Genomic DNA, 25,360 nt, shown 5'->3' on the forward strand with positions numbered 1-25,360 from the left:
GTTGAAGGTGTGCTTGGCAGCAGCTGAGGGGGCAGGCAACCCTGTAAGAGATCAAGATTGCTGGGACACTGGCAACTGCAGAAGGCTGGGTCCAGCAAGAAAATCAGTTTGAGGAGCCAGACCTGTGACTAATAAGAAGGAGTTCACAGAGTTAAGAGGAGACACCTTTTGTGCTTGAAGTATGTGGGATGGGGGGGAATAAACCTTGGAGGACTTGTATTTTTTAATGACTGGTAGAGAGCCTTGGACTAGATTTTCTCCAGGATAAAGATACAAGCAGGCTTCTACCTGAATTTAAAGGTGCATGGAGAAATACAGGATTTTGCTGTCTGTCTTTATGGAGTCTTCTTTATTTGGGGGTGTTGGCAATATGGATCTGGAGTTTGATGATAATGTAGAATGTACAGAAAAGCCTTACATTGACCTGCAATAGGCCTGTTTGCAGCCAAGCTGCAGGAGATAAGGGGTCCAGATCTGTTGGGATTTTTGTCATCTTCCTTTTCAGGAGTAAGCTGTTTTCTGGCATGTGATAAGATTGCTTGGAGTTCATAGTTTTGATCATTTGAGGCTCCAGCACCATGTAGTTTGTCATTCTGAAGTAGGAGTAAAGTGCGTGGAGAATGTAGCTTTTGCACAGCTGGGTTTTCTCCGTGGGTTGACAAGAGTCTCTTCCATTTCTTTAACAATGGAGACAGAGGTAGTGTGTTATGATTGAGATAGGGTAGAATGTTATGTTATTTCTGTTCTTAGGACTGGCTTGTTTATTATGTACATAGGTAAGGGTCCTTGCCATACTTCACCAATTAGGATGCTATCAGCTTTAGCTAACACTGCCCTAAACCGTATTGCTTTAAGTACCTGGTGTTGGGGCTGGATCTGACACAGATCTCCCTGTGATTCTCAAGGCTTTGCTGTCCTCACTATCTGGATTGTGTCCTCAGACAAGTGCCTGGATCCATTCCAAGTGTCACATCCAGACAGAGGACAGGAGACCTCCCTTCACATTTCATTGCCTGGAATCAGGCTACATCTCCTCTCTGAACCAATTACTGATGACAAGGGGAAAGGAAGCCTTGTAAGCAATTTAGTAAACTAATACCTACTTGTGAGAACTTGGAATAGAGTCTGCAACCTCTTAAGCACTTGACTTGTGGAGTACGAAGAGTAGATAGATACTCAAACCATATTGGGGTCTGCTAGGAAGGGAGGGAAGGGATGTGGATGCTGTCTGTGTAATTGTCTAGCACCTGGTCCTCCAAGTTTGGATAATGGCTAAGGTAGTTAGTTAACAATGACTAATTGCAGATTAGATGGCAAGAACTTAGTATGTATAGACTAACTTACTGTGACAAAACCCCAAAGTCGAGTGGTCTAAATATTATCAGTTTCTTTCTGAGTCACCAATGACAATCGAGGAATGTAGGTTAGTCAGAGGGGTAGAAGCAACCTTAGCATGAATATGAGAGTTTGCTAGGTTGTAATAACAGAGAAAACCCCCAAATCCAGGGAAATTAGAAAGTTTTTCTTTAACATCACAGTCCTAGAAAAGCAACTCAGGGGAGTAGCTATTTCTCTTATATGAAACCATTCAAGGACCTGGGTCCTACCCATGCTGTTTTCTTGCGTCATCTCTCCAAGGGAACCCTTGCCCTTCTGGTGGTTTGTTTTTGTTTTTGTTTTTGTTTTGTTTTTGTGCTGGGCTTGAACTCAGGGCTTTGTATTCTTGATTCCCCCCTCCCTTTTTTTGGGGGGGGGACTCAAGGCTGGTACTTTCACACTTTCCCTTCTGCTGGTTAATTGGAAGTTTCACAGACTTGGCTTCAAACTGTGATCCTCAGAGCTTGGCCTCCTGAGTATCTATGATTGTAGATCATCACCAGTGTCTGGCAGGATGATCCTCCTTATATGGTTCAAGCTGTCTCACCATTTCCAGAGTCCTACTAGAAAGTAGAGAAAGAGAGGGTGGGATTGTGAGGACCATGCACAAAGCTGAGCTCAAGGTGGCACCTGTTACTTCCCACGTTTTGTTGGCAAAACCATAGGCACCCAAGGAGCTGGGAGGACAAACCACAAGCAGGCCAGGGAGTCCTGGCTTCTTAGATTTTCTGTGGAGGCCTTGGGTGTCTTGAGAGGTATGTTCCCTGGCTTAGGGGTTGGTGTGGTCTGGCCCTGGTGGAGTAGAGACAGAAAGGGTCTGGAGGGCCCCCACATTGAGTTCACAGCCTTGGAGGACCTAATTGTCTAAAATGGTACAGTCTGTTGACCTCCCTTTTGTTCTACCTAGCTTTAGTAGAGTCTTACCTCAATGCTCTTGTCTTGCTGGGTGCTTCCTTATGGATTGTAATGGTAACAAAGCATTATATATACACGGACACACAGCATGAGATTCAGCCACAAGAAGAAAATGGAGTTCTGTCATTTGTTCCATGAGTGGAACCAGAGGTCATTACTTGAAGTGAAGTAATCCAGGCACACAAATGCCGTGTGTGTTCACTCAGATCTGGAGCCTGAAGAAGCTGATCTCATAGAAGTGGAGGGCAGCATGGCTACTCAGCTGGGGCTGGGAGGCATAGTGAGAAGGAAGCATGGGTAAGTTTGTCAGGAGACACTAAGTCACAGGTAGATTGGAGTAAAAAGATCCTGGTGTGCACAGTAGAATGACTGAGGATGACAGTGTACTATATATCCCACAAAGAAAGCTACAAGAAGGGATTTTTAATGTTTTTACTATAAACAAATGTGTAAGGTGATAGATGTGTTTAACTTGATTTTTTTCATTACAGTATATGTGTGTTCTAATATCCAATGGTATCCCATAAATGTGTACAGTCTGTCTATGAAAAGTCAGTTTAAGTAGTGGCTCAAGTTTGGTAGAGCACCAGCCTTGAGCAAAAAAGCTAAGCAAGAGTATGAAGCCCTTAGTTTAAGTACCAGTAATGGGACTCACATTCCCTCTCTCCTACATGAGCTCATGCATGCACATACACAGAGTGAAAAATGAACAGACTTGTTTTCTACACTTGGGTCAGACTTGTAGGGAATGTAGTGTTGCGGATATTATGGTTGCTCTGCCCTCCTGGAAGGGGTCCTGGAAGCATTCTTCCCAGTAGGTCATGGCTATGGCCTAGTTAAAAAAATGACACAGCTACAAGGATTGGGGGCTCTGCAGTAGAACCAGCTGACCAAATTATTTAGGGCAAGGGAAGCTAAATGATAGCTCGGTAGATTGTAGATGAGGGCTGAGTTTGAGAGCGCATTGAGGGTAGGTGACTTGTATCTGGTGTCACAGTTTGTTCCAGGAAGTTGGGAGTCAGAACCTAGGTTTCCTGAAGCCAGACCACTGTTTTTGTGTATTTTTTTTCCCCTACTGCTCCAGGAGAGATTGCACATGAAGTGGATGCACTGGCGTAGTATGAGGTGGTGATGCCATTTCCAGGGGGTGATACTGAGTGGGCAATTGTAAATGGAGCTAGTGCAAAAATTTGAAAATATAGAAATTTATTTTAAGAACTATGTGTGTGCATATAATATACATTATATAAATATTTAGAGGAAAAAATTGGAGCTATGGAAAGGAGTTCACTCAGAGCCTTGTGCACAGGCTATAATTGGAAATAGCCGAGGGGCAGGCTTCTTGAAAGGGAAGGAAGGAAAGCTATCATGTCATGTGCAGTGAGGCTGAAGGGAAGGAAGGAAGCCACAAGAGCATCATACTACTTTTAAAAAAGAATTTGCTATGACGGAGAGGAAGGTTTATTAGCTTGTTATGTGGTACCTGGTGAAGAAGTGAACAGGGTTTTACATGTTATGGTGAACCGTGTTAAGGGGGAGAATGGGCAGAGAGAACAACTAGAGAAGGAAGACAGAGAGAAGGGCTCAGTTTAGGTTAGCCAGCAAATCCTAAGTACCACTGAGATGTTAGGCATAGTGCTAAGGATGCAAAGATGAAGGAAACCTGAGAAGTTTCTTGCCCCATAGAAGAACCAATAATGATTGAGAACTGTGTCCTGAACTGCTGTGGAGACCTCAGAACACACTAGGTGGTGTTATCCGCAAGGAAGAAGAAACTCAAGCACACAAAGGTTACATGATTTGTGTGTGGTCTTTCAAAGTCAGCCAGCTGTGGGGCCGAAGATTAGAATACATACTGGAGCTCTATGTCTTTGTTCTGCCAAGTGCCATTTGACTATTTATAACATCATTCTCAGGACATGCAAAATTAGCAGGCCACGGACAGCCTTGGAGGGGCAAAATGATTTGGGAGCCTTTTATGTTCCCACCCTAATTACAGACAATTGCAGAATGATGCCAAGATAGAAGTAAGAATAACGGGCAGAAGAAGTCTACAGGAGGGAGAAGTTAAGTTTTTCTGCCCAAAGTGGAATAGTCTAGGGAAGATCTCAGAAGAAAAAAAGAATGAGAAGATAGGGAGTGGATCCTAGTAAAGGAACACACTGTCATGACCAGGGGTAGACTCTGTGGTGGGGTTGGTGCTGATGTGTTCATGGGGGGAGGGGCTCTGTTTCCATCCTAGCTAGTCATTTGTTCAGGCCTCACCTCTGACCCATCTTCAGTCCACTTGTTATCCCAGAGGACAGTCATTTGTGATTCTATTCATTTCTGTAAACAGTGAAGATATTAAAGGAAAAAAACCCGGCTTATCCTCTTAGGGGATAACCTATTACCCATCAAAACTGTTGTTGGAATGGAGTTCATGATGTTAAGCTGTGTGTGCAAGTCTTCCCTTCTGTCCCTGAATTCAAAGAACTGGCAGATATCTGAGATTTTTTTTCCTATGCCATTTGAGGCCTAGATATTCTCTGAGGGAAGAACTAGAAAACAGAAGCAGATTGTTGAAGATACAATTGAAATTCCAGAAAAATCAGCTGATCTTTTACATAGGAAGATGAATAGCCCTTCCCAAAGTGAGTCTGGATAGGGACATCTGACTCCTGGTATACAGTTCATCTTTCAGCTCTCGGCGCTTTCCCCCTGGCTCCCATCCTGCCCCTGACCACACCACTGCACCCCACACCTCCCTCCTCCTTGAACTGTATCCTGGAATTGGGAACATTAGGAACATAGCCGTGCTCTAAGACTCAGGTATATGGTTGTCTGTTTGATACATTAGCTACTAGTTAAAAAATAATCAACATAATGCTTAGCATATTTTGGGCCTCATCAAAGTGCCCCGACATCAAAACAGTTGTATCATTGTGGCCATGTGGGAAAGTAGTTCCATCAAAATGTCATGTGTGGGCAAAGGGATTATTCTTGGAAGTGAGTAGGGGCGTTTGATAAAGGAAGAAGTTAATTCAGAACTGGGAGAGTTTTTTTTTTTTGAAACCCTTTACAAGAGACACTGAGATGCCACTCATAAGTTATAGGCAAGGATTTATGTAACTGAGAAAAAGGCTATGTTCATAGCTCTGGAAGAAAATCCTCAACATTAGCATAGCACCACTGCCACCTTGTGGTTAGATCTTTTTTCCCCTGATAATTTATAAGGAATTGATTTTTCTCACTATCTCAGTACAGTAGCAATTTATAAAACTATATAGTTTTCTTCTTCTAATATTAATTAGAAAATAATATTTTGGAACTCTCTAATGAAGGTTTATATTGAGAATGCAAAGTGCTTAATTTAGAAATATATATTCACAAAATACTCTCAAAAGATAATAATTATGTCTTTGCAGCTTCTCTCAAGAAAATTACAAACCAGTATAATGGACAGAGTATTGTAGCAGTTGCGGAGAGTTTATTGATACAAAGGCTAATCTCCTTTTTATTTTTAATTTTTTGTGCCAGTCTTGAAGCTAGAACTCAAGGCTTAGGAAGTGTTTTTTTTTGGGAGGGGGTTATTGTTGTTCCCCTCCCATCTCCCCAAGCTAGTGCTCTACCACTTGAGCCATAGTTCCACTTCTGGATTTTTGGTGGTTAATTGGAGCTAAGAATCTCACAGATTTTCCTGCCTGGGCTGGCAGTTTTTGTATTTCAATCTCCTGAGTAGCTAGGATTATGAGTGTGAACCACTAGGTTTAGGCTTAGTCTCCCATTATTTTGCTACAGAATGCAAATGTAACTTATATGTAAATGGAGAGATCCTAAATATTAAAGAATTGACAATATTTCATACATAGTAATGAGGACATTTTGAATGGGGTCAAAGATGTTTAGAATACTGCTGCACACTTGGAAACTTCCTTCTTCAGTGTGTTTTTGTGCATGGATTTCCTTCATTTTCTACATCTTGTGGCATAACTAGTTTTTATGTGATGGATTGAATGTTCTCCTTTTGTCAGGAAGAAGTAATGGGAATTGTGACAAGCCTGTCCTGTCCCAGGGTTGACATGAGAAAGTCTGCCGAGCCACAGACACACTCCACTTGCTCTGGCAAGCTACTAGACCCGATGGGCAGCCACACTGCAGCTTCATGTCACCACATCAGAAAGCGTGTGCACCTGTGTGTGTTACCTGTCAAAATGAGCAATTACTTCTAGTGATTCCCCCCAAAATAGTGATTCCATATTTATACTGACAGGTATTGTGGATAACTGTGATCCCAGCACTTGGAAGCCCCAGGCAGCCCCAGCGTAGGCTGCGTAGTGAGACCCTGAATTTCTTTACGCTCCCCACCCCTCACCCTCACAGACTTCTAGATCATTATCTGTAAGATTTTGTGTGACCATTAAATACCATTAAATCAACTCTGTGTCACGTAGCCTCATGGATTTGAACTCTTTCATAGAGCTGCAGAGTTCTCAGGGGAACAGAGAAGTGGAGACACTAAGGCCTGTCAGGGTTTAGTTACTCTAAAATGTGTCCCAAGTATCTATAGATTTGAGGAGAAAAAAGTCTCGTATTAGTCTGATACAGAGAACTCTTGCAAGACCTTGTTCCATGTGGCAGTCTACAAAGAGGTAAATGTTGGTAACATTGTAAATGTCAAAGCACCATCAATCCCTTATTATATTCTCATTAAATATTGGTTCCTGAAACTTCTCTCATCTCCATTCTTCTATAAACTGGACTCTCCCCTCTAGAGCTCCTTCCTGTAGTTTCCATTGCAGTGGTTCCTCTGCCACAGCATTTGCTTTCTGCCTGGGCTTGGCTGGCTCTGGGGGCAGTGTGGGGCTGGAGACGATTCATGGGAGAGCTGGGTGACAACAACTTGCCACCTCATAGCATGCATGCCCGTGGTACATCTTCTTTCACAGGTCCTGATGTAGTCTTCATTAGTTATAAAGTCTGGATCTAATCTGAGTTGTAGTTGAGTGTAGCTTGGTTCCTTGTGGGTGTACAACTAATTGATGTTAATACAAAATGTTTTTTTTTATAAAACCACCCAGGAAAAACTTAATATAAATCAGGGAAGGGCGTCTAACCATGGTCAAGATGATATTTCATATTTCATTGTTTCTCATGATTGAATAAAATCCAATGGTATGGGGCTGGGAAGGTGGCTTAGTGGTAGAGTGCTTGCCTTGCATGCATGAGGCCTTGGGTTCAATTCCTCAGCATCACATAAGCAGAAAAAGCTGGAAGTGGTGCTGTGGCTCATGTGGTAGAGTGCTAGCCTTGAGCTGAAGAGCTGAGGGACAGGGCCCAGGCCCAGAGTTCAGGTCCCACGACTGACACACACACACACACAAAAATCCAATGGTATAAAAAAAAAAGATTAGAACATATGGCCAGACACCGGCAAAGACACATTCATTGTAAGCGGAGAGAGATGCAGTGCTTTTTCTATAACTGAATTTTAGGATGATTCGGACACCAATTTGAAAGATGTTGGGGGCTGGGAATGTGGCTTAGAATAGTGCTTGCCTAGCATTCATGAAGCTCTGGTTCAATTCCTCAGTACCACGTAAACAGAAAAAGTCAGAAGTGGTGCTGTGGCTTAATTGGTAGAGTGCCAGCCTTGAGCAAAAGCAGCTCAGGGACAGTGCCCAGGACTGGCTAAATAAATAAATAAAGATGCTGGAATTATGCATTGTTACACTGAATGATATAAATTAAAGGCCAATGAAAAAAAAAGGACCCCAAATGTAAGAGGAACCAGTAACATTTGTTGACAAACACGGAGTCCATACTTGGGCCCACAAATCAACCAAAAGCTGGAAGAAGTATTGCCTCCCTGCCTCCATCTTACATCTATATCATTTGGGCTGTTCACTCTTCAGATACTTGCAGTCACCTTGGAATCCAAGAAGGCCAGGGCAGTTCAATAATGTGTTTACCAGGAAGGATGGTGTAACTACTCCAGAGGAAGAGAACAGCACAAGACCACCTGTTGGGCAACAGTAACCATTATCTTGACATGGTCTCTAGACTCCTTCCCCAAAGAAAGGATGAGCCCATGGTCAAGCAGGGCGCATTTGTGGCTGGGATTGTATATCTTTGTGTACCTCTCTCCCCTGTATCTAATTTTTTGTCTGTTGAAGCCAAAAGCTCCTGTCTCGTAGCCTGCTGATGGTGGAAGATGAGCTAAAGTGCTCACATCACCTCAGCCTTTCTCTGCCCTCCTCCATTACCAGTCTCTTTACTTGGCATATAGTGGCTATCTGACAAATCGGACCCTAGAAGTTTGGTTCTGGGGCCTAAAGTACAGTTTCAAAACTACTGAATTGTATCTTTTTTAAGGGATTTAGGTGGATTATTGCACTTAAAAATACTGTGATCCTAGGGTTTATAGATTTATGCCTGTAATCAGTTCTCAGGAGGCAAAAGCACGATTACCTAGCTCTTCAGGCTAGCCTGGGCTACATGCATAGTGAGATCCTGTGGAAAACAAATTGTGTATGTGACTGTTTTCTGAGTCTGACTGATAATCCTAGTCACCAGAGAGCTGTTCCTATATTTAACAGAGCTCAATGTCATTTATGTATGCCTATTTCGATCAAGAGGCTTGGATTTCTTTTGAAGAAAGGAAGCTAGAAATGGGCTGGTGGCTAAAATCAGCAGCAGAAGAAAGATGAAAGGCACAAAGCTCAATGGGTATGGGAGTTTCAGAGGCAAAGACCAAAGCCAGGCTTGAAGCAATTTCACAGGTGGCTGATGACAGAGGTGGACAGGCAGAATCAGAATGACATCAGATGGTTTCTTTCCCAGAGTCACGGGACGAGCTTCTATAATCACTCTCATACAGGTGCCAGCTTGTTTGTAGAGAAATAGTCATATTTTATAACCACACCAAAAATACCTAGAAAGGCTAAGGAAACTAAAAGGCCATATTATAGTGGAGATGAAATATGGTACAAACTTACAATGAGATAACCTTTCTAGTTTTAGAAATGTGGGTGAAGTGCTGGTCTCTGTGGCTTAAATTTGAAATTGTGTGTTTAACTGCTGGATAAAATACGAAAGTGTAGACAATCCACTCTCCTTTTAATTTCACTATTTACAAGTCATAGTTGATATACATGTTTTATAAGCATATCACTGGAGGACAGGGTTAGGGCTACCAGGAAAAGATGGCTTTCTCAATGATGAGGTATCATGAGGACATAGCTGTGGATAAAAGCAAAACGTCAGTCATCCATTTTACCCATATTTTGGCGAGGGATTCCAAAATAGTCAACAACCAAAAGTTTCTATTTAATAGAATAGACATTTGCAAGTCACCAGGGCATGGGCCTGCTCAATCAGTTCTCAGAATGCTGCAGGGTGTCCTGATAAGACTCTCCCTTAAACGTTTTGTTTTTTTTTTAAAAAAGGAAAAAGAAAAACTGGCTTTTCTCTATGAGTTATTTCAGTGGCTCTGAATGTCAGTTTTCATTCATTCATTTGTTTACAAAATAGTTAATTAAGAGCTATTAGAGGGTTACTTGTGGCTCATATTCAAAGCTAGGCTGGGCAGAAAAGTCCATGATATTCCAAGAGCTCCAGCAGTTTTGTTGTTGCTGCTGTTTGTGGTTTTTTGTTTTTAAGAGAGCTATTATTATGACTAGGAACTGTGGTAATTATTTCTTATACTTGCTACTAAGTTAACTCACTGTTCTTATTGGACCTAATATTGAACCTAATGGTGACTAAGGTTGGGATGGCCTCTTCTGTAGCTGCACTTGCAGACTGGGTAGAAGAGACAAGTGTGTCACTTTGGGGCTGTTTGAATTTTGAAAGGCTGGTGACAATTGTAGTCATGTCACAATTCATACTTGCAAACAAATTAATGCTCTAAGAAGTAAAATAGTAGGGTCACATAGCATGCTGTAAACTGTTATTAAATGCCATTTCATAATTTTTTTATACTTAAAGTTTAGAAGCCTTTGTACATTTGGAGAATATTGTTTATGTGGTGAAACGTGGATTGTATGTAATACTTTCTCTAAACAAGCCCTTATTCTGGACTGTTAATCTCTTTATTTCATATACTTTTTTATTTTTGCTAAAGTACGATCTGCAGAAAGAGTACTTAACTTTCTATACTTTGTATTTTTGTAGCATTAGAAAGTTCACAAGAGGGTGTGACTTCTTGTGTTCCATTCCAACAGCTTGGAGGACCACAGGGCAGGTGATAGCTATCTTCATTTTATAGTTGGGAAAACTTAATTTCATAGATATTAGGAGTGGAATCAGAAATGGATCCAACTGAGGGCTCTTTTCAGAAGTCAGGATTAATTCTACTATGCTTTCTATCATTGTGTCGACTTGATGGAAAGACAAGTTGAAACGTCTTCCTTCATTGAATTTCTTGAATACTTATCAATCCAAAGGAAAAGAATGTTTCATTAATTTTTTCCTGATTGTTGAATGAATCAATTTGCATATAAGAATTTTTACCCTAAGTATCAGGTACTTAGCTTTATGTGGCATTGAAAAAAGAAATGAGTTACAATTCCTGTCTTGAGACATTCACAGTCTTATAAGAGGAAGAAGCACTTTTAAAACTCCTATTCAGCAGGATGATGGCATGATTTACTCAGGAGCATAGTGCTATGGACATCAAGGAGGAGAGGGGGGCCTGCGCCTGAGGGGTAATGGAATAGGAGAGAGAGGAGGGTTAGAAGAAAACAGAAGGTGCCATGGAGTAGAGAAGGAAGAACACTGTGACATGGAGCTTATTGGGGACCAACAAGTGCTTCTCTTTTACCGTTAGGGGACTGCTTAAGATGAAGCTGTTAAAGAAGGACAGGGTGGGAGGGGTCAATGACTTTTTTGTCAATGACTTTCATTATTGTAATTGAACATTATGATTGAATATAATAGTCTCATTTTTAATGATTCTTTTTTACACTTGGTATACCCATTATTTTGAGATTTTTATGAGCCATGTAGTTCTCCGCCACACACACACACATATTTTAATCTTTACCACACTTGGGTTATAGGATTGTATTTACTAGAGCTGTGAGAAATTTATCATTTTTTGTAATACTCCTTCTTATAAGAATACTTACAATAAGTATTTGTGTCACCATGTATAAACAGAAGGATTATTTTGAGGATCAGTGTTCATGTGAATACTGACCCAGGAAAATCATTTACAACATGTGCCTTACAGGAAAGTAAGAATATTTAATTTTTTCTTGTTCCACAATTTAGTTGTACATCTGAACATAGGAAGTCTGTAAATCAATGAGGATAAGAGCTGTTGCAGGAAATGAATGTATGCTATATGATATCCATGAAGAATGGAGTAGTTATGTAGAGAAAAAGCTCAGAAAGTGCTCATCAAAATGAACTTTTTGTTTTTGTTTTGTTGGCACTGGGGCTTGAACTCAAGATTTCTTGCTCTTGCTAGGTGTGATTCTTTTTAATAAAAAATGCTGAGTTTTTTTAAAAGAACAATGTATTCTCTAAAAGTATTAACTAACACTATATTTCCTTTTTGCCTGGCTTCTAATATATTTCCTCCTGTGTTATGTTTACACTGCCTTTTTTTTTTTCATGCTGGTCCTGGGGATTGAACTTAAGGGTCTAGGCACTTGTCCCTGAGCTTCTTTTGCTTAAGGCTAGCACTTTACCACTTGAGCCACAGTTCCAGCTTTTTCTGAGTAGTTTATTGGAAATAACAGTCTCACAGACTTTCCTGCCTGGGCTGGTTTTGAACCTTGATCCTTAGATCTCAGCCTCTTGAGTAGCTAGGATTACAGGTGTGAGCCTCTAGCACCAAGGTTTGTACTGCTTTTATGTCACAAGCAGATACCTTACGAAGGAATAAACTATGGAACTGGATAGAAGAACACCAAGTCTCTGAACTTATGTTTAACTATTGGAGGCAATTAAGGCATAAAAGGTCAGAGCTTCCTTAGTCTCCAAGTGAAAATAAGATGTTCCCTGATGTATCTGTAATCATGGCTTGATAATATGCCAGGGCAAACAGAAAGCCTACAGTGAGAATGTGACATTTTTGTATGTGAGGGGATAAATACTGTAATTTATATTCATTTTTGTAGGATGAGCTTTCCATTGTCATAAGAAAAAGTTTTTCTTTAATGATATTGGGAAGGAAACAAGTTATGTACAACTGGTAGTATGTATCCAAATACCAAATTTTTCAAATTGAATGAATCAGAAAATTAAAAAATTTCAAATTATGCAATGCCTACATATTTTAGAATATGCTTGGATGAGGGCTGTAATTATTAACTAATGTTGAAATCACAGAATAAAATTGGAACTCAAACTGTTTTTGTTATTGCTCCCTATCCTAAGTAATATTAAAGCATGCCATTCCAAATGCTATTAGGAACTATTAAACTAACAGAAGAGAAAGTTAAAGAAATTAGTATTTGCTACTCATCATCATATTTAAGACCTAATTTATTTATTTTTAAAAAACAATCCCCAAATTCATCTAATATGATGTTACTACATGAAGGTCATTACTTTCAGTTGTAGTAGATTCAGAGTTCATGAACTCCCTAAAATCATATGTAAATGTGCTCATGTGCGTGTCCTGGAGACAGCTTTCTTTCTTTCTTTTTTTTTTTTGAGATATAGTTTTCTGCAGATTCGAAAAGGCTTTTTATCCCCAAATTAGGAACCACTGTCCCAGAAGTTATTTTGTCTTTTTTCCTGTTTACATAGACTTTCACTCACAAGTAGATTTTGTTTCAGAAGTAATTAGTTTACGAATTGATTGCTTGAAACTTAGACCATCACGTATTTCATTTCATATTTCCATGACAGCTATATAGAAAGTTAGATGTACATGCACACACATATTCCTATAAATACTGTAGAACCTTTACAATGGAAATACAAATGAGATAGCACCAAACTTCAAGTGGTTTGCAATTCTGGTTGGAATGAAAAGACACATGTATACTCGGTTGAGGTTGAACTCCTAATTTACCAATAAACTTCTTGTTCATTTTTTTTTTTTTTAAGGTAGGGAGCAGGCTGCTGTATCAGGAATCTCACTTCTATAGCTTGTGTCCAAAAGCAGGAAAGAGGAGAGCCCTTTGCTGTCAGGGATTTAATTAAAAAAAAAAAAAAAAAAAAAAAAAAAAAAGAGGAGGCAGCCTATCTTCTTTCAGCAAGAAACAGTGCCCAGGACACCTGTTGAGAGAGAGATTGGTAACTATTGTCCTTGGAATTTAGCCTGGGGCCTTAACCACACTGGGATTTGGTTTCTATGGCAGATATGCTCCCACTTCTAGCTTGGTACCCAGGTAGGTCCCTGGAACACAAACCTTTAGTCCTTGAAGCTTCATCCATGGCTTCTGTGAGGATTTAGCATTTCATGATGCCATGTAAAAAAGCAACCTTGTCTTAATAATGCTTAACATTTTACCCAGGTCCTGGGAGAAATTTTGAGGTTACACTGTCAGCATATCCTGTCATTGTGGGAGTGGCACCTAGCAGCCAGTACTTTTATAACGTTTGGTAATTTGAATGTACAATCCAGGTTGAAAACTACTCCAAGAATTTGAGAATGTAACACATATTCTCTTAGGTAAATTACATGCTCGGTCTTAAGGAATTAAACACCTGGTAGAAATCTCAGATGTGCAGTTCTCTTCTCAAGTGACTATGAAGTCATATCATTTCCCAGACCTTCTAACCCCCACAAATTTTATATTGGGATAGATGGCTCCATAGCCTTTCCTTACTTGGGTAGCTATGTTCTTCACATGCTTTGCCTTTCCACTTTGTTTTCTGCTTGAAATTCCTTTCCTTGAAACCCTGTTACTTTTTAACTTGTTCCTTTGGCTTATAGTTTCCCATAGCCCTGTGTCTTCTCAGCTTAGTACATACAATATTTTCCCCATGAACTCTTGATCTTATCCTAGAGGTTTGTAAAATATTCCCTGCATTTCACCTATTTTACCTTAAGCCTTTAAACTTACACAATTTGAAGATTCATGACACCACATTTCTATACAATGGACTTGGGTCCTGTCATCTTTTTAAGAAATCCTCCAGTATCTTAGGATCTCCAGGATGCCGTAACTGCCCTGTCATTTTTTATTTTTTAATTTTTTTTAATTGTGAAAATACCATACAGAGGGGTTACAATTACATGGGCAAGGTAATGAGTATATTTCTTATCAAGCATTGTTGCCTCCTCCTTTGTTTCCATCCCTTCCTATCTCCCACCCTGCCCCCCAAAGTTTTAAAGTTCGTTTTTCGACATAACGTCTTGTACATCTCATTGTTGCAATGGGTCTACCTGTATCCCTATTTAAACAATTTGCTTTTTCCCTTCCCCTCCACAAATTATACCAACATCAAATACAGTGAAAAACAGGGGTTATACTTTGGGGAGGGACATACAAAGCAACAAAGAAATCATCTTATAAATATGTTAGAAACAATCACAAGAAAGAAAAAAACATTTCAGTCCTTATCTTGGGGTTCATTTTGCCTAACATCAACTTAACTGACCATTTCTGCTTGTCTCAGACATATACTAGTTATTGCAAATAAGGGAAAGCATGGGACCTATGTTTTTTTTGCCCTGCCATTTTTAATTCAGAGTCTCTCTTTGGGCTGGAAGGAGATAACTGCTCCAATGGAAGCTCTTGATTTATTGATTCTTTTTACACTTTTTGTACTCCAGTGACTTACAGTATACACTTGATAACCATGGATATTGAGGATGCTTGATTCATTTTTTCCCATTACACCCAATCACCATTAATGAGATGCTACCTTTAAGTGAATCTCAAATTTTACTTTACCATTTTACTTTATCAATTGTTACTTTTTCTTTTGAGCACCATTTGTTTACTGGGGGGGCGGGTTGGGGAGGCAGACTTTCTCAAAATCAATCAGGGAAAACCAAGCAGATAAACCACAATTAAAATATAATCAACAGTAATACAGGACCGACAGAGCCTCTCTGCATTCACTGAGCTACGTAATGCATGTGCAGAAATTGTTTTGTTTTTGATATTTCTTTTGTTTTTTCCTCTTTTGGGTGTCATTTGTTATTTTTTGACCTGCTTAAGCCAGAACCATGAATGAATGAATGGATAAATAAATAAATAAATCCATGAATAAGGCAAGCTAATAGTGTTTTGGGTGTAAATTTTTCAGATATAGCAGCAACATCCGGTGTTACTATGGAATTTTAAAAATGATATTCATAGCACTTGGGTGTTGGTTACAGAGGCTTGGATTTCTACAGGTATAGCCCAGGGGTTTGAGCCTGTCATCCTTTATTCCCTGCTATAGTACAGGGAAGGCCCTGTGCTTGTGAGCTGGGAGGATCTCTTAGTATAACCCTAGTACTAGCCCCTCATATCTCTGTTTTGTGAATGGATCAGGACTGTTCTTTTGTAGGTCTTGGCTTCAAATAGACTTACAGTTTTCACTGGCTGGCTCCAGTGTATTTTAATCTTCCCCATTGCACTCCCAATTTTTGAGCCATACTTTCGATTTCTTCAAACAATCCTACATCTCTATTACCTCTCCCTGACCAACTCTTTGTATCTAACCTCTCCTCCCCTGAGCCAAATGTGTAGGTACTTTTCCCCCTCTTTTGCCCTCCATTTCTAGCAGCATTTCAGTGAAAGCTACCTTCAATAGCAATCTCAAATGCTCCCCTTTCTCTACCTGGATGAAGATCCTACAGCTCCAGGATCTATCTGTCCTCCTTCCCTGCTGTCCTTCAGTAGCCTCCTAACAATTTCTCCACTTCCTTTCACACTCACTCTTCCTGCCTCAAACATTTCACTAGCTTTTTGCACTTAGGATAAAAAGCAAATTCCCCATGGTGGCCAGCAAATCCTGGCTCTTGTTTCCTATAACTTCATCTCTTGGTACTCCTCATCCACTCCCGCTGTTATTTGCCCTGTCAGTAGCCTACAAACATTTATTTACTTCTTCCAAGAAGCTCTTATAATTTGATGCCTGGAAAAATACTCCTTGAGTTTAATAGCATAATGATATAATAATAATAACACTTTCTGCTACTAATGTTTTCAGTCACCCCAGACAGCGTGCTAAGTGTTTTCCAGACATTATCTTATCATGAAATGATATGCAACAAGCTTATGAAGTTGGTATTGTTCCAATCTTTTAGAGAGAAAACTGGGCACAGAAGGTGGAGTGACTTTGCCTGGCATTCATTAGCATGTGGTGGAGTTTGACTGGGAATCTGGCTGATCTAAGTCTACTCTTCAGTAATGACATTTCTGAAGTATTTTGTTAGCATTATAATGCAATGATCTCAAGATTCCTGGAGGACAGGCTTGGAGCAAGCGAGCTGTAGAGCAAATCTCTTATGGAAATTGAAAGTACATATTATGTAATGTAATTACCTTACCGAGACAACAAACTTTTCTGTCTTATGGATAGTATGGTGTGAAGGCTGCAAATAAACTCTGAAAGAGTTTATTATTATCACAAAGTTTATTATTATCAGCACCGGCCATTCATTCATTCCTCATCAATCATGTGTGCTAAATATTGTTCTTAATACCTGAGACACATCAGTGTACCTTTCAGTTGGATGATTTAAAAATTTGGGTTCCATTAATTGTTTTTGTTCAGGAGGATTACTATAGCATGATTACTCTTTTGTTGAATTTAGAATAAACATAGCTGTCTTGGATCTCATCCCAGAGACTCCCATTTGTCCCAGTCTTATGGGCATGTTTCCTGAGGATAATCTTTTTTTTGGGGGGGGGTCCGGTCGTGGGGCCTGAACTCTGAGCCTGGGCACTGTCCCTCAGCTCTTCAGCTCAAGGCTAGCGCTCTACCATTTGAGCCACAGAGCCACTTCCGGCTTTTTTTCTTTTTGCTTATATGGTGCTAAGGAATCAAACCCAGGGCCTCATGCATACAAGGCAAGCACTCTACCATTGAGCCACCTTCCCAGCCCTCCTGAGGATAATCTTATAGGAAAGAATCTTGCTTTCTCTTTTCCTTCCAATGAAAATGAAACATTAACTTTGACATTATTAGATGTAATAAACTCAGAGGCTTTCTATTCCAATAGGGGTAGCATAATAAGTAAATTATATTTGATGTTAGAAGATGGGAAGTGCTTTATGGGGTTGAGTAATAAGGCCAGTATGGGGAAAGATGGAGGAGAGCAAGAACAAGTTGGAGTAGCAAACAGGTGGTGACTGAGCTGGGTCTGATTAGCCAGAAAACCTGAGGGCAGTAAAGATTACAGAAGCATGTTTGAGAATGTGTGAGCAGATCAGGGGAGAGTGACTAGTGCTCATTCTCAGTCAAGAACATGCAAGCCCATGCTTATGAATTTTTGAAGGCAGAAAGCCATATCAAATTTACTTATACTCTTTTGGACTTTGTGCATATACCTTCTTGATTGAGGGGTTGATGAGAATGAAATATTCTCTCCTGTAATTTGAAGGATGTGGGAAATAATCAAATTGTTACCAGTCCTATGTTATTGATTCTGAATTGTATTTGGTATTGGTTTTCATTGTAATCTATATCATTATGCTTCTGTTTCTCCCTAGACCAGTATTAAAGAGGGACAACTATTGAAGCAAACCAGTTCTTTCCAAAGATGGAAAAAGCGATACTTCAAGCTCCGAGGCCACACACTTTATTATGCAAAGGACTCAAAGGTAATTTCAGAACATGGGAGGTTGTGAGTGGAGCTGAAGTTTTGGCTTGTAGACTCCTCCCCCCCCCTCCCCATAGCATTCTCCTTTCATATGGACTCAGTAGAAGCGTGATCCATCTTGGGCCTCATCTCCATGAATTATTAGAGTTATTCCCATTACATGTCCTTAAGAATAATCCTCCAGGAAGACACAAATAGTTGGCTTTTCTTTCTTACTCCTGTTCTTCTTTTCTCCAGATTTAAGTAAAACATTAAGCACAGTCTTTTTTGGGTATAACTTGAAATTTTAGGTTCACCCACTTTTCGGCTAATTTTTTTTTTTTTTAACATTTTACTTGTTTCTGACTATGTGAGAGAGACAGAGACAGAGAGAATGAGTTAACATAGTGGTTAAGAATTCATGCTCTGAAGCCAGGTACTGATTACAGGTGTAATCCTCACTATTAGAGGCTGAAATCAGAGCATTGAAGTTTAAAGCCAACCTGGGAAGGTTTTCTTTTCTTTTTGTTTTGTTCATTCATTTATCTGTCTTTAGAAGGGCAAGGTGGGCACAGAAATGGAGGGACAAAGGGTGAACAAATGGAATCATGGTATGCACTAGCCACTGTGCTGAAAATAAAATGAACTGTGTAACTTGTGGGTGGGGATGGGGGGAAAAGCCTGGGAGGGAGTGAGGGAACAGGTGATATTGTCTAAAAAGAAATGTACTCTTTACCTGACCTATGTAACTGTAACTCCTCTGTATATCACCTTTATAATAATAACAAAAAATATTTTTAAAAAGCCTGAGGCAGAGCTGTGTTCAAGTGGTAGAGCACAAGCCTTGAGGCTAAAAGCTAAGCAAGAGTAAAAGGCCCTGAGTTCAAGCTCCAGTGTGTACACACACACACACACACACACACACACACACACACACACACACACACACACACACACACACACACACGAGACACACAAATTCAAGCTCTGAGTTCAGATACAGGTTTATATTCTAATCCAGTACATCTCATGGTGTGCCTGTGACTAACTCATAATATGTTGTAGAGAGGAGACCTAAAGTAACAATGCATGTCAAGCACTTACATAAAACCTGGCACAATCACTCTCATAATTCTAGCAATTAAGAATAAAAGTAATATTGAAATATAATCAAGACAAAATAATTTTTATGTAACAGTTAAAATAATTTATTTGGATGAAAAATTTGTAATGGTGAGCCCCATTGAAACTGACATTTCAATATTACTTTGAAAATAAACCTTCAGATTTCTTGCTACTGTGCCAATGGAATAATTAATCATTTCTATTTTTCAAAATATTATGTTCCTGATATCATTATAATACAGTTATATAGAAGGAGGTAAACAACAAACCAACCTAATTCTTAGTCTGTGTAGCTATAATAGAATAACCAAATTCTTGTATCTAAGTTGGAACAAAATAAAATAATGTTATTTTAAAAGCCATGAAAGTTCACTGTAGTCCTGATCTGGCTCCATTCTGGCTTCAGGTATTTATCTCTAGAAGCATAGTCTGGGTGGCAGTCTTTCACTGTGGCTAATTTCCCTTCTCAGGGAGACTTTCCTTTGTCTCTAGTTGGTGAAATGCCTTGTATTCTTTCAGGTCCCCTCAGTCATTATTGCCATGATTTATAAGAGAAAGAATGTCATCATTTTCTACTGAAGCAATCACTGGTGATCTTCCTCAGCACTTCTTTTCTTCTACTTTTAAGTCTTTCCTGTGTTATAGTTTAGTCTCTGTGTGTGTGTGTGTGTGTGTGTGTGTGTGTGTGTGTGTGTGTGTGTGTGTGTGTGTGCGCCCGCCCGTGTGTGTGTGCGCAGACAGATGCTCATGCACGTGCACATGGGGTTTGAACTCAGGGCCTGGGCTCTGTCCCTGAACTTCTTTTGCTCAAGGCTAAGAGCCATAGCTTCACTTCAAGGTTTTTTGATGCTTAATTGGTTGGCTTTGAACCACAATCCTCAGATCTCAGAGTCCTGAGTAGGTAGGATTATAGGTGTGAGCCATTGGCGCCTAGCAGTTTTGTCTATTTTATGTCCCATGTTAGGTTGCAAGCCCTTTCTAGTCAGAAACAGGTCTGTTGTTAGATTGGTTAAAGTGAAGTACACTGTCACAACCCTTTTGAAGATCTGGGAAGAGGTATAGCAGTCTTTCTTCCTGCTGTTGTAGAGATACATTGTTACTCCAGCCTTGCTACAGGAATGCAAGATGAATGTGACTAATGACTGACTTAGAAGTGGAAAGGATACATGTGTTTTGCTTTTATTCAGACTTTCTAGTTGATAATATTCATTTTTTAAAATTCCATTTTCATGGAACTTTTACTACTAACATTTTTGGAGTAAGACAATGTTGAAGTATACAAGAGAAATTAAAAAAAGTACAAGAGAAACATCTTCTGTTTGCAGGGCATGTATACTATCTCCTTTGAACATGTATTTATAGAGGAGGAAACAATGTCCAGACTGTTAGTCATTCACTGTGTTCTGACCTGGGAGTAGTGAAGTGACCTTTACCTCCATGATGAAGGGGTGTGTGCGTGTGTGTGTGTGTGTGTGTGTGTGTGAGAGAGAGAGAGAGAAAGAGAGAGAGAGAGAGAGAGAGAGAGAGAGAGAGAGAGAGAGAGAGAGAGAGAGAGAGAGAGAGAGGGTGCATTAAAAATGATATTGGTTGTGCTTCTAGAAAGCACAGAACATTGAGATTAAAGCTGTGTGTTGGGGGTCTTTTTTGTTTGTTTTGGTGGCACTGGGACTTTAACTCAGTGTTTTAAAGCTTGCTGTGCAGGCGTTCTACCAAAGGATAACACCTATAGCTCTTTTTTGCACTTGTTATTTTGAGATAGAGTTAGGCTTCCTGCTTGGGCATATACTTGTGTCTCAGTCCACCTTTAAGCTTCTTGTGGTGGGATGTGGGATGACAGGTGCCACTTTGCTCAGCCTCTTCTCTTCAGATGGAGTCTTGCTGACTTTTCCATTTGAGCTGGCCTAGAACTGCGATTCCCCCTAATTTCAGCCTCTCATAGCACCACATTTCAGCTTTTGGTTGAAAAGGAGGTCTTGTAAACTTTTCTTTAAAATCTTTTTCAGCTTAGGATTTATGAATTCATTTGTACTTTGTGGTTTCACTTACCTTTCCTAAGAAGAAATTGCAAAGTGTTACTAACTTAACTTTTATTTTCAATTTCTTATTTTTGACAAATCAGTCATCGTCATGACCCTATAGTAAAATACATTGAAGAACATGAAGCTAGGTTTCCATGTAACCTGTTTGTTTTCTTTTCATCAACAGTCGCTGATATTTGATGAAGTTGATCTCTCAGATGCCAGTGTTGCTGAAGCAAGCACAAAAAATGCCAACAACAGTTTCACGGTATGGTTTATTCAATCTCCTGCTCCCCCTCCCCCACCCCAGAGGTTGTAGAATGGTCTTTCCCTAACATGTGCAGATACTTCATTTAGGCATCAGCTGCATGTTGGGTTCCTACTGATACCAGAAGCTGTGGTGGGTACATGGGACGTCTGACATCCACTGCTGTTCATGATGGATTGACTCAATAAACTTAGGTCTAAGGGTGTTTTTAATGTATTATTTTCTTTGCTTTAGATTTTTGAATCCATCAACTATATATATATATATATATTTGTCAGTTGTGGGGCTTGAACTCAGGGCCTAGCATTGTCCCCCATCCTCTTTGTGCTCAAGGCAGGCACTCTACCATTTGAGCCATAGCACCACTTGCAGTTTTTGAGTGGTTAACTGGAGGTAAGAGTTTCGCAGGGACTTTCTGCCCAGGCTGGCTTTAAACTGAGATCCTCAGATCTCAGCCTCCTGAGTAACTGGGATTACAGGGGTGAGCCACCAGTGCCTGACTCATTCAACTATTTTTAAATATTTGGAAATTTTTTTTATTTAGCTACAATCTTAAAAGTAATATTTTCTCTTTCTGTCCTATTTTTGCTGTGGTTGCTGTTGAGCAGGCAGTTGTTATAGCTCAGGCCTCCATTAGCCCTCACTTTGGTAATTCATTGGGGAACTATTTAGGAGTTATACTCTGTTTCAGTTTCTTCCTTTCCAATCACAAATTGCACTGTTGAATAGACTTATCTTGTTCCCCATTGCCAGAAAATTGCGTCTCCAACTCAGTTAGTAAGTCTTGTGAGATCAGGACCCTGTGTGCTGGTGCCAGTGCTGATTACTTGTCCTGACATGCCCCTGTGTCTGCCTGAGCCCTCCTGTTCCCTCTGACTTCAGTGATTCCTCCCCAACCTGTAGCTGTTGAAATCCTACCAATCCTCCCACTCCTTCTCTATTTCTCTCAATCATAAGTTACCCACCATCTGCCAGGCCTTTGGGCTAAGTAAGGAAAGTCAGAGGTAAATCTAGATGTAGATAAAAATAGAGGCACATAAAATTCCCCTCCAGGTCTTTACAAGTGAAGCCCAAGAGGAATACTCTGTGTCTTCCTGTGCTCCTCTGAGATGCATGGCTTTTGCTCTGCTGACATGCTCATTCATGTTCCCAGTTCCACTCCAGGAAATCACCACTCTGCTGAGTGGTAGTTGTGCCCACACCCTCAACATGCCAGGGCAGGGGAGACAGCCACATAATATGACTAGAGAGTACTATGACAAAGGTGGAGGGTGAGCAGGGAGAGGAAGCCAGTGAACCCAGATGTTGTCATTGATTTGTGGGCACGTGGGATAATTCACAGTGTAAATATTCTCCTCCTTCTCCCCATCCCCAGGGAGAGTTCATTTTGAGAAGAGGAAAGCCAAGAATAGAATCCTGGGAAAATGCTAAAATGTAAGGTTTGACCAGTAAAGACTGAGTTGAGAGCATTCCTAAGTAAAGAGGGAGAATCTTGCAGCAGTGATGTCCTAAGAACCCAGTGGGAGAGAGTTCCAAGATGGAAGTTGTTAAGTTCAAGTTGAAAGGCTCAAGTGCTGTGGGGAGGTGAAGGAAGAGCTGGAAGGTGATGGTTGAACTTGTGAACTTGGAGCTCATTTGGTCCTGTTGATGTGAGTGGGTCCAGAGGAGGGTGGCACGCAATAGGCTTCACTGCCAATGCAAAGATAAATGCTGTTTTGTTTGTTTGTTTTTGTTTTCCTAAAGTTTGGCTGTTAGAGGAGAGTTGGCTAGAAGAATGTTTAGCCTAGAAGAGATTTGTGGTTTTTTGGTTGTTATTCTTCTTTTGCTTTAAAAATGTTTTTTGAGTATGTTTGCATGAAGAAAAGAAAGAACTTAGAAGCAAGGGTGACTCAGGAGAGGCGGGGGAAGATTACTGAAGCAAGATTGCTGAATAGGCACTGAGCAGGAGCCTGGCTCAAAAAGTTTCTTCATTTGCCTTGATGTTGTTTCTGAGGTTTGCTGGATGAGAAATAAAGGGATTAAAATGTCAAGTATGTTGCTAAGGGCTTTACAGCAGAGGAACTTGGTATAACTTTCTAAGATACACAATGAAGCTAAGGACAGGTTTTTCTCCAGCAATTGACAATGCTCCCTATATTTTGTTATTTATTCACCACATTTTCTCGGACTATAGTAACCGTTCATGATGCTTCTGGTGTAGCTGGTAGACACCAGTCAGAGGTCAGGCAATGTGATGATAGAAGAGCTGAAGGATCCAGGAATAGTCAGATTTTGCTTCCTTACAGCCGCCTTCTGCTCTTTGAACTTCCTAAGGATAATATACTGAAGCAAACAATTGCAGATGGACAAAGAGCTGTTTTAGTTCAGGAATCATTTGTTCCAGCAAATATCCTAAAAGTTGAAAGTGGGAGAAAATGAGGGAGGAGGTAAGACTGTTCAAAAAGAAATGTATTCATTACTTATGAAACTGTAACCCCTCTGTATATCATCTTTACAATAAAAAAAATATATCCTCAAAGTTGACTTAGCATCTGATTGTGGTTCTTCTTGAGGGTTTAAAAATGTATGAATAGAAAAATATATGGAGAACATACTTTCAGGGCATGTAAAATAGCAAGAAATTTTACATTCATGGGATCATTGAGTGAGCAGCTAGACGTCAGTGGGAAGGAAAGAATGATCTTGAGAGTTTACTTTCTGTTTGTTGCTTTTGCTCTTAACTCTCATTTGACATAGTTCTGTTTATCTCTCTCAGAATAGGGGTATCATATCCTTTGAACCTAACAAAGTCCCACTTTGATTTTATCCATTAATAGGAGTTATTTCTGGAGAAAGTTATCAGAAAGACATTTTCAAGTCATGTGTGAAAACACAGTTTGAAAGGTATATAGATAATCACCTGAATAAAGATAAATAGTAAGCCAGGTGCTAATGGCTTACACCTGTAATCCTAGCTACTTAGGAGGCTGAGATTCTGAGGATCATGGTTTGAAGCCAGTCTGGGCAGAAGTCTATGTGAATCTTTATCTCCATTCAAACAGCAAAGAGCTGGAAGTGGAACTGAAGCCCAAATGGTATAGCACTAGCCTTGAGTGAAAAAGTACACAGAGCCATAGGTCCTGCACCAGTACTAGCACACACACTCACGCTGCTACACACCAAAATATAGTTGCTTACCTTATTTGTTAATATTTTTAAAAATTTTCCTTTTCCTTCTTTATACTTGATAACTCATTTAATTCTTTGTGGCAACCCTAGAAGTTAAGAACGAGCTAGCCTCTAATAATTAGAAGCTGAACTCATCCAGAGCTGTGGTCTAGCCTGTACCTTGGCCATTTCGCTATCCTACCTCCTCACTGAATTTTTAAGTAAACATAGTTTTGATAGTATCTTATGACTTGCTTATTCCATGTGCAGTTGTCTTCTCTTCTTAGTCAAAAGTCTACTTCAGGTCTGAGTAGAGTCTTAGGCCATATTTCTGTGTATGTATATATAAAGTTGGTCAAACTACAAATCTGGTATCTCATATTACATTTTGGGCACTGTATCTTAAAGGGAAATGTTGTCTGAAAGAGCTTATGGAAGAAGGTAACCCATATTATAAAACTTTCTCAGAAGTAGGGGATTGTTACCATTTAAAGTCATTTAAAGTCATGGGGCTTGAACTCTGGGCTTGGGTGCTGTCCCTGTGCTCTTCAGCTCAAGGCTAGCACTCTATCACTTGAGCTACAATGCCACTTCCGGTTTTCTGGTGGTTTATTGGAGATAAAGAGTTTCACAGACTTTCCTGCCCGGGCTGGCTTTGAACTGCAGTCCTCAGATGTCAGCCTCCTGAGTAGCTAGGATTATAGGTGTGAGCCACTGGTGCCCGGCTATATTTTTATTTTTAATATTTGGAAAAATACAATAGATTTGAGTTTTAAAAATTATTTGAGGGATTATTATATAGTAGGAGAGGCAACAATGATTTTG

The 25,360-nt window shown here is 40.0% G+C and overlaps 1 protein-coding gene across 4 annotated transcripts in view; it reads left to right on the forward strand.

Annotated features, from left to right (window-relative positions):
- Dgkh (diacylglycerol kinase eta) overlaps positions 1-25,360 on the forward strand; it is a 170,246-nt gene that overhangs the window by 54,144 nt on the left and 90,742 nt on the right. For all 4 annotated transcript variants that reach the window (XM_070026700.1, XM_070026703.1, XM_070026702.1 and 1 more), the window contains exons 3-4: positions 17,889-17,999; positions 21,308-21,388. In XM_070026700.1, coding sequence (XP_069882801.1) covers positions 17,889-17,999; positions 21,308-21,388 — 192 coding nt within the window. The remainder of the gene's footprint in view (positions 1-17,888; positions 18,000-21,307; positions 21,389-25,360) is intronic.

The sequence above is a fragment of the Dipodomys merriami genome, unplaced genomic scaffold (genome assembly GCF_024711535.1).
Source record: "Dipodomys merriami isolate MVZ:Mamm:240054 unplaced genomic scaffold, mDipMer1.0.p SCAF_188, whole genome shotgun sequence".
NCBI lineage: Eukaryota > Metazoa > Chordata > Mammalia > Rodentia > Heteromyidae > Dipodomys > Dipodomys merriami.